Source organism: Podarcis vaucheri, assembly GCF_965113315.1.
Source record: "Podarcis vaucheri genome assembly, chromosome: 5".
Classification (NCBI taxonomy): domain Eukaryota; kingdom Metazoa; phylum Chordata; class Lepidosauria; order Squamata; family Lacertidae; genus Podarcis; species Podarcis vaucheri.
The window spans coordinates 16,384,222-16,400,100 of NC_138763.1; the positions used below are offsets into that span (position 1 = coordinate 16,384,222).

At 43.2% G+C, this 15,879-nt stretch overlaps 1 protein-coding gene across 7 annotated transcripts in view; it reads left to right on the forward strand.

The window, feature by feature from the left end:
* TNIK (TRAF2 and NCK interacting kinase) overlaps positions 1 to 15,879 on the forward strand; it is a 289,071-nt gene that overhangs the window by 203,084 nt on the left and 70,108 nt on the right. For all 7 annotated transcript variants that reach the window (XR_014220092.1, XM_082223878.1, XM_082223882.1 and 4 more), the window contains one exon: positions 457 to 661. Coding sequence is in view for 6 of the 7 variants with exons in the window: in XM_082223878.1 (XP_082080004.1) it covers positions 457 to 661 (205 nt within the window). In the remaining variant the exon portion in view is untranslated. The remainder of the gene's footprint in view (positions 1 to 456; positions 662 to 15,879) is intronic.

Below are 15,879 nucleotides of genomic sequence, written 5' to 3' on the forward strand. Positions count from 1 at the left end.
GCTAGCAGAGGGACTCAGGAGCGGTGGCAGTTTCACCAGCGATATACCAGTGAGTGAAGCCGACATCGCGGTCTGCTCCTCATACCGGTCCTGGGCCTGACTCTCCGTGTTTTGTATTTCAGACACAAAATTTCCTTGGGGAATAAAATGGTGGAAATGAAACATCAGGATGGTTGTTTTGGTAAAGTTGGTTTAGTGATTTACTGCTGAGCAGAGCCTGCGGCTGTTCCCTTAGAGAAGAAGGGGTTATTTCCCCTTTGCTTACTTAAAGCCAAGATGGTCATTCACAGTAGATTGATTTTATATTGTGGGGTTGAGTCCTAGAGATGGCGGGAGGCGGATTTCTGCCATTCAAGAACCTCTGTTAGTAGTTGATTCAAACAGTTCAAGAACCACCAGTGTTGTTGAATGCTGATGTGCCCCTGGAATGACATGCCTTTGTCTTTCCCTGTGAAGCTCTATCCTAAACCTTCCTGGAGAGTCAACATTAAGACGGGACTTTCTGAGGCTTCAGCTCGCAAACAAGGAGCGCTCAGAAGCCCTTCGTCGGCAACAGCTGGAGCAGCAGCAACGTGAGAACGAGGAACACAAGCGGCAGTTGTTGGCAGAGCGGCAGAAGAGGATCGAGGAACAGAAAGAACAGAGGCGGAGGTTGGAAGAGGTACTAAACGCGCCTTTGCATGTAGGGCTTTCTAAAAGGCCTCAAAGGCTTTCTTTTTGGGTAATGGCAGGGAAGTCGACAAATATGTGTTCTCAGCTGTTGGATGCTAGTAAATTTTATGTATCCGCACAAACAAACAAGCTAAGTTCTGAGCTTAGAATAGCAAAGGAAGGACCATATAGATGCATAGGTGCTGCAGCAGATGGTGAGGAAGTAGCAGGCATGCCACAAGTTGGATGCAATTTAATAAAGGGCAAGAGCTTGTATTTATCTTCATGATGGCTCTAGAAGTTTATATTTTAAGCTGTGGCAGCCGTACTGTAACTATCTGGGCTGTAATTTATAAGGTTCATAAACAATTCACAGGCATCAGGGAAAAATTAATATGGCTGCCATAGCCACAAATTCAGCTGCTCAAGCCCAGTGCTTTTGGCAATGCAGGAAGACTGAAGCAGAGACACAGCAGCAGTGGCCCCAATATCCATCCAAGTATTACTCAGCGTAGACACACTGAAATGAATGGACATGACTAAGTCAGGTCCATTCATTTCAATGGCTCTACTCTGAGTAAATACCACACATAAATTGAACACCATCCATGAATTCTAAGTATTTAACATGGACCATGTTTCAGTCCATCCCATTACTATCTAGCCACAGTACTCTTTATTTCCATATCATTCCCAGTCTAATAAAGCCTGCACAGAGAATACTGTCTGTCCCACTTGCTTGTAAATTAGGCCTCTTTAACTGAATCAAGTGAGCTCTTTGTTCTCTTGAGTGAAGGACATTCTGACAAAGAGTGGCCCATTTGTGGTTACCTTTGTGATGTCCTCATAGCCACTCATATTGAAGTCATCCCATCCCATTAAAAAAAAAGACAATTAGCTATCTGTGCCAAGAGGTCACTGGACAAAGACTTCGAACAAATGGGCTTTCCTGTTTCATGGAACCAGTCATTTCGCCCATTATATTCGGTCAAAGTCGCCTTTTGTTCTCTGGGTTTCTAGGCAATGAACAATGGAGCCTGAGGCGAGTAATTTAAACGTGAAAGAATTTCAAGCAGCTGATTTTGTGCTACTTGAGGAAAAGTGAATAGTTCTTTTCCGTGGCTGCTATTATTCAGGGCTAAAAAGAGAAGGCAAAGCATATCTCAAGACAGCAGCACTGTTCAGCCTGGTAAATATATGAGGGCTGTTTCACATACTACTTTGTATTGCCATGATGTTGACCATGACCTACAATAATACACAACATTTCCCATTCACTCATGGGTCTTCAGCTTTCTGTTCACAGTAGGTAGCCCCTTGGTGCAGGACCCCATATTCCATTTTGAAACTCAGGAGAACTTGGATGCGGTTCATTTAAAAAATAAATAAATCTGTTTTTTATCCAAGTCTCTCAGACCAGCTTACAAACAACCACAGAAAGCAACAATCCCTGCAATAAAAATAAAACCATCATCCATGCAATGAAAGAGTTAAAATCAGTTGTCTTGAGAAACACAAAACAATTTGCTAATTCAGAAAAGCCTTGCTTAAAGATCCTTGAAACTTGGTATTGTTTCTTACCATTCTTTAAAACATGAACCGTGATCAGCCAGAACCACCAATTAAAAAGTCGTATACAATACAGTGGTGTTTTTTTTAAAAAAAATAAAAATAAAAATCGCACACAGGACCACTTTCCCACAGGATGTATTTGGGAAATATTGATAAATGCTTGTGTAAAAACAAATGTTTTACAACGCCTTTTTTTTAAAAAAAAGAATGTGATGTTCTGGCCAGTTTTGAAACTCTACAGTTTAGTGTAATATTGCCTAGCCACTAAGGAGTCAGAAACCCCAAATGTACTTGCTTACAGGGTTACAAGGCCTTCAGGGTTAAGATCAAGGAGGTCGCAGTTGGCAATAAATTTTATAAGACCTCCTTTGCCAGCTATACTGGCCTTCTGGATGCAGGAAGTGTTTGACACAGCATTTAAAATATGAACCTGAACCTGCGATGTCACAGGTTTTTTCTATCACTCTTTGTTATGGGGTTTAATCTGAGGATTGTTTTTATAGTTTAAAATGTTGGGGGGGGGGTTGTGCTGTATTGTGACTTGCATTGTGCTAGCTGCCTTGAGTTCCTCAGCAAATAGGCAGGATATAAATTTTTAAAATTAATACTTTCAAATATTGACCCACAGTAGTGCAAAGAGAAAAGAGATAATGTGTTGCAGGCCGCACAGCAAATGGGGTAAGAAGAAAACAGCGAGTTAAAATGGAGAAACGCTTTCCCATAGCAAATGTAGTGATATGGCCTTCTGGAGTGAGGAAAAATATATGTAAAAGTGGGCCTCGGGATGATAGGGTTTATGCAGCTCTGATCTTCTACAAGGAATCTGGTCCTGTCATTGCAATTGGATGATTCTGCCTCCAAAAAAAGAGCAGGCGATCCGGAACAACCAGGGGATGGAAGAGGAGATGGGATTAGCTGCCGTCTTGTAGTAACACAGCGCTGGCTGGCTCTCACGTAGTCAAATGCTCTTTTATGCTGAAGCAAATAATAATAGCCTTTCTCTGCCTGTCTTCCCCCAAGAGGTTTTCATTTGTGAGCTTCATGGCCTTCTGCTTAACAATTTCTTGGTCATTATAGGGGACTTATGGAGCTGTGGGCACTCTAGCTTGCTTGATGGGGCCTGAGGCTCCTTATACCCCTGAGAGCGCCACACATCTTACCCTCATATTCTCCCCACCCATGGCTTAAAGTAGGGTTGGCAACTGGCAGTCTGCAGACTACATTCCACCACTGTCCTGGGTTTCTGTAGCTTTCCTTTGCTTCCTTTACCTCCAAGCTGGAAGCAGCTGGCGTGAGCGTCTTTGCCTGCGGCACTGAAAGAAAAAATCCAAAACAATGTGGTCTGTGCATGATGCTGGGAAATTAATGCTTATGCTCCAGATGATTGGAAAAGTCACCCAAAGCGGCTGCTTTCACAGCTTCCTTCTCAGGCAATGCACCGCTTTTGAATTCTAAATGTCAAACAGCACCAGATTAATCCAAGCTTCAAGTAGGGAGACAGCAGATAGAGGGCTTTGTGAGTTTCAGGTGTGCTTTAAATGAGGGCTTTCTAGTTCAGACCAGCCCGGTAGATCACAATAATCATTTCTGGATGGACACCCTGGCTTATGCCTTCTCGGTATTGAAAATTGTTGCAGACACCCTAAAAACGATTCATGCTGAATTTTAGCAAATCAAATTGTTACCTAGCCCAGAACCATAGCACCTTAAAGCTGTTTATATTGCGATAAATGCACAGCCATTGCTCATTCCTTACAAAGAATTCAGATTGCTTTCCTCAAGGAAGCCCTTTTATGGTATATGGCAGCTTTTATGCAATCATGCCACAACATATTGTTGTGTAAGTATTATTCTTTCCCCAACTAGTGAATGGGAGCACTGTCTAGACGCTTTCTTGCTGAGGGTCACGAATACCTGTTGCCTACTGTCCATGCATCACTTGGTGGCTGGTGACAGGCAAGCCATGTCCGGCTTCAGGTGGTATTCAGGCGGAGGTCAACTGCGGAGACTTAACAGGGGCAGTTCCAGAATCACATCATTACAGAGGATTGAAGTCCAAGTCGAGGACTTCAAGAAGTCTAAACACAGGGGCAACCTGAGAAGCAAGGCTTTTAAACCTGAGTTTTCAAAGCCCCACCCACAGCACAGCTGCAAGCCATCCATGCTGCTTGCGTATTTGCTCTACTTGCAAGGAATCCTTGTTTCTCAGGTGAGCTGTTTGGCTTCTAGCAGCTGACTGAGGCTGCACCTTTAGGCACCTGTGCTTGCTTGGTCTCAGTGGCCGCTTCTGATTCCAGAAAGGGGCTACCTGGGTTAGGAAGGGAAGACTGCAATTCTATTTTGCCCGAGGCTCATGGAACCCCCTGGCCTTCCTCCTTGTCCCTCAAAACAGGCTGTTGCTCTGTGACATTTGCAGGTTGTCCTACAAGGAGAATTCCTTGAGTTTGGCCATAGCACCATATCAAGCATCTGGGCTGCAAAGAGTGGACTCTCAGGAGAACTGGAACTGACTATGCTCAAGGCAAAATCTGGATTTACCATTTGGTGCCATTTCTTCCCTATCACCTTCTCCTCTGCTTTGTCTTGAGGCTTAGGTGGGCTGGCTGCCAAGCTTTAGCTGACCAAAATGCTTCTCAAGACTATACCTTATGAACTAGTCGTCTTCAATTCCCATACAAGTTTACTACCAGGCTGGATAGAGCAAAAACATTCCCCTGCTTTTTGAACAGGTGGAACTGGATGCTGACCGTCACAGTCAGGTGACTTCACCAAGGATCTGTGAGTGTCTAAATAAATAAAATTTGTTAGGGAATAAATATAAAGCTTCTGGTCACCAGCTTTCAGGTGCTCGTTGTTTACATATAATAGGAAACCTCTGATGACTTAAAACTGATAAAGAGTTTGGTGTGCCTGGAAAAGCTTGATTACAGCATTTTTTAAAACTAGTTATCTCCCACCCCCGTGCTTTATATCATCTGGCTCCATGCTTCTAGAAAGCCTGAGAGAGCTGTCTCAAACTCTGCTTCCAAAGAGTGCAGGCTGCTTCCTAATGTGATAAGTTACCCCTTAATAAAGTCATGGAGGGAGCCAATATCCTGATGCTCACAGCTGGTGATAAAACCTGTTGTCGTCTTCCAGCAGGCAGTGCAGTCAGCAGAAGAATGGGGTGGATTGGTTCCATGCTAAGCTGGCAATGCATAAGAGTGCTTCACTTGAGGCATCATCCATGGAAAAGTGGTCCGTGGCCCTCAGGTGTTGTTAGCCTCTGAACTCACATCAGCCACAGCCAGCATGACCAATGGATGGGACTGATAGGAGTTGTAGTCCAGCAATATCTGAAGGGCCACTGGTACATCTTCGTGGCTTAAGGTCTCTAAGCAACATTATCATGTGTCTTGCTCATATATATTCCCCAGCTCCCATGAATTTGTTGTAGAGAAGCAAAAAGCCATCCAGACCCAAAGTTGCTGGCTTAGCATCCGGTAGTATATCTTGCCCTTTCAGCTGGTGTTTTTAGCATCAGCAAATGACTCCTCCAGGAAGCTGGTGGTTTTCTAAAGAGGCTGAATTTGAGCATGACAGTGAAAGGGTCATAGTCAGATGAATAATTTGACAGTCTGGTTGCAGTTGTCTGAAAGCTCTGTAAGTAGTAAATAATTTTCACAAGAGCAGCTCTTCCAGGGTGGATGATGAAGGAGTGCTTGCAGATTTCACGTTTGTAGCGTGCAAGATAGGAAGGACTGGAACTGAGCAAGTGCAGAGAGAATTGTAGAGGACTGAAAAAAGGGAAGCCTGAAGGAAGAGAAGTTATTTCCTAGTGGAAAGACTTTTGAAATAGAAAACTATGCACTGGTCTATGGCTACGTTCCAACAAATCTAATATGTGTGCGTGAAGGAAGGATGCACACAGCAGAGAATTCCTTTGAGGATTTCCCCTCCATTTCTGAAGGAAAAACCTCTTTATGCTTACATTTTAATATATTAATTGTAAAATGGGTTGCTTTTTCAGCATATGATGACTATCTCAAAGAAAAGGTCAGCATTCAAGGTTTCCAACCCCCACACCCCTCCTCAAATGTTATTTCTACATTGATCTTGGCAACTCTCTGGAAGTACTCAAGAGACCACTGATAATCCTCAGGTCACAGTTTAACAATCTATGCAGTATAAAGTAAATTAGGTTGAGCTAAAACTGGCTAGCCCATTTAGTGGACTATTTCTTTCCTATGACTAAATGCTATCCTACACACACACACACACACACACACACACACACACCCTTCCACATCTGAAGTCCTGCTTCATTTGCACAGTAAGGAAAAACAGGGCCTACTTAGTGATGGTGCCACCTCTATCTTATTTTAACTCCCATGATGTGTCCATGTAGTTGAACAGATTTGGTGTCTCTGAGGACAAACACACCTAACTCAACACTGCCCTCCTTCTGAATTAGATGTGTTTGGCTTCATTGTCTCCCATGGAACCAAATTTACTGTCTCTGCCTCATTGTTACTAGGAAGGAGTGCTATTTTTAAACAGATAGTGACTGCAGAACTCAACTTAGTACAAAAAAGGAAGGTATTTTAGGAAAACAGCAGCAAACCAGTACCAAAAAAATGTAATAGTTTTGAGGTCTTTTACCAAAAGGTTTGGAAATGCTTGTTCCCAGTTTTTTAGCTTGGTCCCCCCCAAATAGTTTTGAAAATCGTACTAAGAATATGTGGAAATAAGATTTATGGAAACTGACTTAAATTTCTTGGGTTCAACTATCTATATAGTTCTATGCAAGGAATTGAGTATCCATGCACTGATTTTTTTAGTGATTGTTTAGTGATTTAGTGATTTTGTTTTTAAAAAGTCAGATTATATTTTCTTTTGCTCATTGCCATATTCCGTTTCCTAATGCTGCAGCCTTATGTTGCTATAAACACTTACTCCTCTCCATTGGTATGATTTACTGCATTAGTTAACATCTCAGTGGGGAATTGCATATCACTGATGTACAGGCAGCCCATACCCCATTAGTTCTATAATGAAAGGTGCATTAAAACGGCAAACATGGTTCCAGAGAGGCAGGAGACGTCCCAGTGCTAGCAGGGGAGGAGCTGGAAACAGCTCCGTTGTTTCCATGAACTTCTGCAGTGAATGATTGAAGCTGTTGCCTATTCAGTTCTTTCTCTGTTTTATTGTTTGTGAGAGTCAGCGCCGGCGACCCTTTACGCAAAGTGAGTTGACTGCCTCAGGCAGCCGGATCCACATGGGCAGCAGATCCAGCCTCCAAGGAATGTATTGGCCACTGCTGTGGTGCCAGTGACAGCTGCGACAAGTAATAATAATAATAATAATAATAATAATAATAATAATAATTTATTATTTATACCCCGCCCATCTGGCTGGGTTTCCCCAGCCACTCTGGGTGGCTTCCAAAAGAATATTAAAATACTATGATACATCAAACATTAAAAGCTTCCCTAAACAGGGCTGCCTTCAGATGTCTTCTAAAAGTCTGGTAGTTGTTGTTCTCTTTGACATCTGCTGGGAGGGCGTTCCACAGGGCAGGCGCCACTACCGAGAAGGCCCTCTGCCTGGTTCCCTGTAACTTGGCTTCTCGCAGTGAGGGAACCGCCAGAAGGCCTTCAGAGCTGGACCTCAGTGTCTGGGCTGAACAATGGGGGTGGAGACGCTCCTTCAGGTATACTGGACCAAGGCCGTTTAGGGCTTTAAAGGTCAACACCAGCACTTTGAATTGTGTTCGGAAACGTACTGGGAGCCACAAGCTCCTTGGAAGGCGAATCTGCCACCTCCTTGGCAGCCCCCACCCCCAGTGGCCTCTTTGCAAACAGGAGGAGCTGCTGGTCTCTTCCTACCCTTGCTCCTGATGTAGATCTTTATTCTCTGCTTGTTCCTGATGTGGATAGCTTCACTCAGCTCTTCTTCCCTGGTGGGGGCGGGGTGGGGAGCACCATCTTGTGGCTTGCCTCAGGTGCCAAAATGTGTTGAGCTGGCCCTGCTGAGAACATCAGCCTTTGGTGCCTGAGATCATCTCTCCATGATGGGAGCAGGGAAGCAATATATGCTTCTTTGCACTCAAGTAGTGCAAAAGTGACTTCAGTCCCATTTGGAAAGCATACAGGAAGGAGCATCCTTGGGCCACATAACTCAGTGTCATGTACACTGGCTGGCAAGACCTCCAGGGTTTCAGATAGGAGTCTCTCCCTACATGGAGATGTGGGCAAACAGTGCTTCTGCACATGCAGATTACAGTGGTACCTTGGTTTACAACCATAATCCGTTCCGGAGGTCTGGTTGTAAACCAAAACAGGTTGTAACCTAAGGCACACTTTGGCCAATGGGGCCTCCCCCCCCCCTAAAAAATGGGTTGTAATCCCAAAAAAAGGGGCATGCACTTCCGGGTTTGATGTGGTTGTAGTTCAAAACTGTTGTAATCCAAAACGGTTGCAAACCAAGGTACCACTGTATAGGCTCTGCTACTCAACTATGACCCTTCCTTAACCCTTCAAGAATACTGATCAGATTTATACATTGAATTATTAAGCAATTGGTTGCGTAATCATCTGCCTCTTAGTCAATTAATCTGCTTAATTTGAAGATATTTGAATATTACCAAAAGATACCTCATCAGGTATCTTTTTTATTTTTAGCAAGCTTACAGTTTAAGAAACAAAAGCAGCCTCTCACTGTTGCAAGATAAGGCAAATCAGTAATGCGTTCCTTTCCATTACAGTAACACATTGAAACCAGAATATTCTCCAAACAGTCAAATGTGCCTTTAACTCTCAGACTCCAAGACTGAAATTGCTTCTTCCACACAATTAATCTAACAGACTAATTAAAGCTGGCAGCCTGAGCAATGATGGATAGGATACGCAGGCTTTGCTAGAGTCTGCTCTCAGGCCATTACATACGCCCATGAAGATCTCAGCAGAGCTATGCCCAGGGTAGCCTTGGCGAGAGGTAGTATTTTCATGAGGGCGCCATATTGTGCAAGCCCCACCATCTGACCCCATAAGAAGATTCCCAGTTCACCAGATTGCAGTTCCTTCTTGCTGCTGCTGCTTGTTGCCATTGTCTGCTGCTTTTCTTGGTAGACAGATTGATAAAGCCCTCCTTACTATCAGGTTGTCTCCCCGATCTTGCCTTTCTGCTGTTTTACAGAGCTTTCTCTATGTCTACTCTGATCTTCATTTATACTGTGTCTAGTTTAAGCCCAGACACAAGAATGGCCAAAGCAGATTCCATGAGATTTTGTTTTGAACAGAGCCCTCCACATTGCAACTCACTTTTGAAGGATGCTGTAAACAGCTTCTGGATCTTTTTTGTGGTGGTATTCTGCTCTATGTGGCAGCAGTAAAGGACAGATGATTTCAGCAGACGATTCCTTTACCTCAAGGACCCCCTCTCCCCATATAAACCATCCAAGACTCTGCATTCATTACCGGCTTTATTTACTTATCACATTTTTATTCTGCTATTCCTTCCAAGAGGGAGCCAGTGTGGTATAGTGGTTAACAGCAGTGGACTCGTAATCTGGTGAACTGGGTTTGATTCCCTGCTCCTCCACATGCAGCTGCTGGGTGACCTTGGGCTAGTCACACTTCTCTGAAGTCTCTCAGCCTCACTCACCTCACAGAGTGTTTGTTATGAGGGAGGAAGGGGAAAGGGGATTGTTAACCGCTTGGAGACTCCTTAGGGTAGTGATAAAGCGGGATATCAAATGCAAACTCTTCAAATCCAGGAGTTCAGGATGCACACATAGTGTGGGTGTCCTCTCTTTATCCTCCCATCAGCCTTGTATGTGGGCTATGTCCAGAGATTGTGCTCTGGTCACCCAGAAAACTTTGTGTCTGGTGGGAAGTTTGAATCTGAGTCGCGCTGCTGTAAGCTCAGCCCTCTAACCCAGGGATAGGCCCTCCAGGTGTTGTTGGGCTACAGCTCCCTTCATCTCTGGCCATTGGCCATGCTGGCTGGGGGACACTTAAGTTGGCTATCCCTGCTCAGACTATTACACAGCAGTGCCTCTCTTAAGAGAGGTGAAGAGCACACTGTGGTGTGCTTTTATGTAACTAGAATCGTAAAGCTTGTGCTGTTGGCCCAGGGGGTGAAATAACTGGGATCCCTGGAAGTTGCCTGAATAATATTGGTGAGGGCACACTGCTTGACATCAAATACATTTCTCTTGGGGACAGGGAACTGTTCAGAGCCCAAAATGGAATTGGGTCGCACATGTATTCATATGTAAATATGTGTTCAGATGCAAATTTCACAGCAGCCTGATTAGAATGCACCTTCTGGAACTTGCATAATGAGTATTTCTTAATGACAGGATCAATCCCTTGGTGTCAAACAGATATACAATTCTAGATTATTAATTTTTAAAAGGATTTAGCTCTTGCTAAAGCCAAAGCCTTAATTAAAGTTTAAAAAGCAATTCTGTTGGGAAACAAAATGCTCAATCTTAATTGGAGGGGTTCTCTTTGCAGGGGGATAATTAACCTATGAGCAGGGTTAAATTCAGATGGAGTCGCTTTAGTGAATTTACACAACCCAGTTTTTCCATTTTCTCCAGAGTGAGTCCTAGGGAGTTTGCACTATACTTGTGGTCTAGATAGAAGTGGGTCGTCTCGAAATGGGAAGATTTGAAAAGATGTATTAATAGTCCAAGATGACATAGCAACTTGAGCCTGGTATGCTAAAATAGGCTGACTGTGATGTTGCTTCTTGGAAAAGCAGTGTATAAATCTACCTTCAACGCATTGTTACAGCAGATTGCAGCATATCCTTGCTCAGGTGTGGTTCCCAAATCAACACAGGATTACTAGTATAAAATGAATGGAATGGTGGACAAGTTCTTCAAAAAGTTTAAAAGTTGTTGTGTTACACTGTCAAACAAAAAAATTAAATCATTGTCAAAACTGTGATCAGAACAACCCACAGGCAAGCTTGTCTCTCCAGTGGAGATCATGCTTGGTTCCTCACCAGCTCCTGAGTTGTAATGGTGGGGGCACAATGTAAGTTCTTTGCCATGGAGAATCGCATTGGCTCCCTCTCTTTCAATGGCAGAAGAAGATGATCTTTTTACATTGCGCTTTTGACCTAGGTGGAACCTGGTTATTGATGAGATCTTACGATGTGGTCTTGTTTGGTTTTGCTGTTGCTCCTGTTGAATTGCACTATAATTTTTTTCTGACTTTTGTGTAGTTCATGGTAATAACTCATATTTAATCTGTGTTTTATTCTATTATAATTGATGGCATGATTGTTAGCAGCCTTGAGGGACCTATAGAAATGGAAAGGTGGGCTAGAGTATTTTAGTAAATAATTGAACAGTGCTGAGTCCATCCCCTTAAAAACTCTCTAGGATAAAATTGTTTTTCCCCAACCAGTTTCCTAAAGGCAAGAGGGATGTGGAGTGGCATCTGGCACAAGGAGTTCCATAATGATGGTGCTACACCAACCCAAGCATGATCTCCAAGCAGCTGATGGTGGAGAAAGATCCAGTAACCTCAGCGAGAGAATTTTGATGGGGATGGTTTGAGGACAGCATGTGTTGGGAGCCATTGGATTAATTTTTCCAAACCGCGGCTACTGAGGGCTACTAAGTCTCCCTTAGTAATTCTAACTTGTATGGCTCGGTTAATTTTACAGTTCCCAAGGGAGTCTAGCTTACCACTGAACTGCTGCTCATTAGAATTCCTTTTTAGCAGCGCCCTGGAGGCTTGTGGCTTCAAATGGCATCCCTCATCAATATTTAAGGCCTGTCATTGCAAACGTGGTAGAAAGAAGCTCACTTTGTGGCTTGGAGAAGAAAGTGAAATGGTTTTGGAGGGGTAAAGAGACCTTGTCCTGAAGCATCACCTGTGAAGTTGGATAAACAAACCTGATAATGAATTGGTGGTCTTGCTTCCAATGTATAATAGAGCTGTGTTCTGTGAACATAACCCGGTAGGCCCAGGAAAACCAAGGGAAATCAGGACATTGTTTTCACAGAGACACAAAGGAGAAAAATTGAGACAGGAGATGCTAGAAAGTTCAGGAAGAATGGTAGTTTCACCCTCAGAGAGCTACAGTTCCCACGATTTTTTGAGGGGGGGGCATCTGCTTTAAATGTGCAGTGGATGTGTTTGAAATGTTTGGTGCAGATCTGTCTTCTGTGTCACGAGTTTTAACTCGGAAATTGTGGTGGGAGAGGACAAGCACTTCTCAGTTATCTCGGGAAGATAAAATAATTCCATCTCAATGGAAATGGCTATCACTGATGAATGTGAAAGGAGAAGTGTATGCATTTGTATGTATTTGCATGCATGTGTATGTTTACAGTGTGCCTGTGTTTATATGTCTATTCCCTCTCATAGAAATGGCCATAGACATGCAATACAACTGTAACCACAAATCAACAAGCTCAGAAATAAAGGGGAGGTAGGGTTGTGTGTATGAAACTAGCAAGTGGATCAGCCTTTTGATCAGTTACATATGATAGTCATCCACGGAACGTGAATTTAGCCACGAATTTCCAATTTCTACCCCCAGTTTTGGTTGCAGTAGTATTTCATGTTTACGCCGATTCTTTTCTGCTTGTAATCCAGTTTACACAACAGCCGTAATCTTCAGGGGTCATCCCTTGCCAGTTGCAGAACCCAAGCAGCCAGTGAAGCCACAGAGCTAATTCTTTTTTAAGTCCTGGAAAAAAATTAGCCATTACTTTGGTTAACAGTCAGTCTGATGTGACCTGACGCGTGACTGCCGTACTAGCTTGGGAGGGAAGTGTTTGGTCCTGATCTTTCACGCTAGACGAGCATATCGAAATTGGCTTTAGCATTTTGAAAAGGCCAAAGACTTTATTTATATTTTATGCTGCAGATGTGCTATTAAGCAGGAAAGGATAAACACTGTGCGTGGAACCCTCTGGAAATGCATCTGCAGTTTGCCGAACAGCTAAGGACAGCGATTTCGGAATATTCTTGAGTTTCTAAAGCTTTTCAGATCACCCTGTGACCTGAACAGATGGTAGAGAGCTGGAAACCTGATCGCTGGCTTTGCTGTGCTTTTCTGCTGATACCACTTTATAAATAAACCAGTAAACACTGGCAGGTAGTGCTACAATTCCCACAGTGGATTGTAATCCCCCGTTTTATGTAGCTCTGGGAATTGCAGCTCTGTGAGGGGCATAGGAGGTGTGCAAACAGTTCTCAGCACCCATAATAAACTGCCATTCCCAGGATTCTTTGGGATAAGCCATGACTGTTTGAAGTGGCATGATACTGTTTTGAATTTATATGTGCCCTCGGCCTCTGGGAGCACAGCCAGACATGTCACGGAGGTTTGGTGTCAAAGCTAGGCCATGGGCAGCATTCTAGAGTGATTCAGGAGCTGGGAACCTAGAGTCAGGGATCAGAAGGCATATCAGGGGGCAGGACTGTAAAATAAGCCACAAATCTGAAAAGAAGAGGAAGACCAGAATTGGAAGACAGGCCAAAGCTCAGGCAGGGCTGCTTACTCAAGTTCCCATGAAACAGGAAACCCTTGTGTTCCAAAGAGATACTTGCTCTTTAGGGCAAGAGTCATAGGTCAGTGCTAGAGCATGTGTGTTTTATTCAGGAGATCCCACGTTCACTTTATGGCATTTCCAGGTAGGGCTGAGAGGGACACCTGTCTGAAACCCTGGAGAGTCGCTACAACCATCTGCATTGCAGTCTTGGAATACAATATTTGTAAAAATAGCAAACATTACATATCACCACACTATATTATGTTACACCGTTATAAGCTCTTTTACAATTTGGGAGGGGCAAAATGGGAAAGCGACATCTCAGGAACTAATAATACTATGTTGATGGTTGCAGGGTAATAAAAATGGAAAAACTGCAGAGTCCTTGAGACACTGAGTTCTTGGAACAATGAGCTGTGGCAAATCGGCATGGCAGAAAAATTGACATACTAACTTAAGTTAGTTAAAAGTAAAGCCAATATATTTGATTTTTCTTAAAGCGTGGCAAGATTTTATCTCATATACAAATCAGGGACGTATTTAACACTATCAAAGCTTTTCATCAGATTATAGAAAAGAGATTAAGTTGATGAAGTATAATGGAAATTTCCAGGATGCTAATGGATCTTAAATATACGCTTACCTACCTATATGTAAAAAAAGGAAAAAGTGTTTAGAGCATTTTACCTTCTGACAGTAATTACGATGTAACTCTTTGTTGTTGTTTGATTTTGTATTTTTTTTGGATGGGGGAGGGGGAGAAAGAAGGATTCATTCCTGCCAGCTCCAGGTAGGGATGGAAAAAAGTTGTCCTGTGAAACCCTGGAAACCTAATGACAGACATTATAGACAACACCAGAGGACCAGTGATCTAACTCAGTATAAGGCAAATTCCTATGTTATCACTGACTGACGAAGGCCTCAGATAAGTCCCTCTGGAAATCGTGTTTCTTGAACCGTCAGCATGGTGTTTAGTTAGGGAAGGGGGATACAACCATTGTCAATGTGACAGTGGAATTGTTACCGATAAGGAAGGGTTGCATCCAGAAGGAATTTCCCTTTGCAAGGAAATTACAGCAGCAATTACAATAGAGGGTTGAAGGTAGCAATGCAGAAAGAGGACAGGCAGAGCAAAAGCGGGGAAATACTGCAATTCAAGGATGTTGAAGAAGAAGAAGAAGAAGAAGAAGAAGAAGAAGAAGAAGAAGAAGATTTTATTCATACCCTGCCCATCTGGCTGGGCTTCCCAGCCACTCTGGGTGGCTTACAGCATATCTAAAAACATAATAAAAGATGAGCAAAAAAATTGAGCAATTCTCATTTAATAGCATACACCTTAATAGTCGACTACCCTCTGCACTTGCACCATTAATAACCAGAAAACCAGATGGACATTTGTTCTGATTCAGCAGTAAACCACAGGTTTTCCCAGCGAAAGCAGCAGGGCAAAAGAAAAACCTCTCGGACCCATGCCTAGAAATCGCTGGACAAATGCAAGTGTGGATGATCCCAGAGACTCATTGGCAGAGATAACCCTGTAAAGCCCTGGCATCTGTCTCTCTGCTTCTGTGTTTCCACAACTACTGCTGTCTGGTGGCCAGTGTGTCATAGTGCCTGCAGAACATAGCTTGTTTATACAGAGGCTGTGGTGATGGTGGGGTTGAAAGTTTTTTATAAATATATAAAAGCAGATAAAATGACATATCTATATTAATTGCACATGGGATCACATTTGGTCCATGTGAATAATAATAATAATAATAATAATAATAATAATAATAATAATAGAACACTATTGCAATATGGCTCCCTTCCATAGAGTCAGAAAAAACATTTGCTCTCTTGGGATATGTACCTAAATACTCCTGCGGGTTCTTTTCTCTTTCTCATCATAATTAGATAAACTGCACAAAAGGTAAGCAGGGCCCAAAGGTAGAAAGGCCAGGTCAGATTATTTGTCTGTGTAGCCCAGAATTGCCTGTTCTGACTGGCAGCAGCTCTCCAGAGACCCACCTTCCCCACCCCACCCTGTCCCCGTAGTTGTAGCCAGAAGTTCCCTACCCTGGGTCTCTAAGATCATCTGCTACCAGACCTTTTTTAAGTGGGAATACCAGGACCTGAGACCTTCTGTTCATAGACCTTGTGCTCTG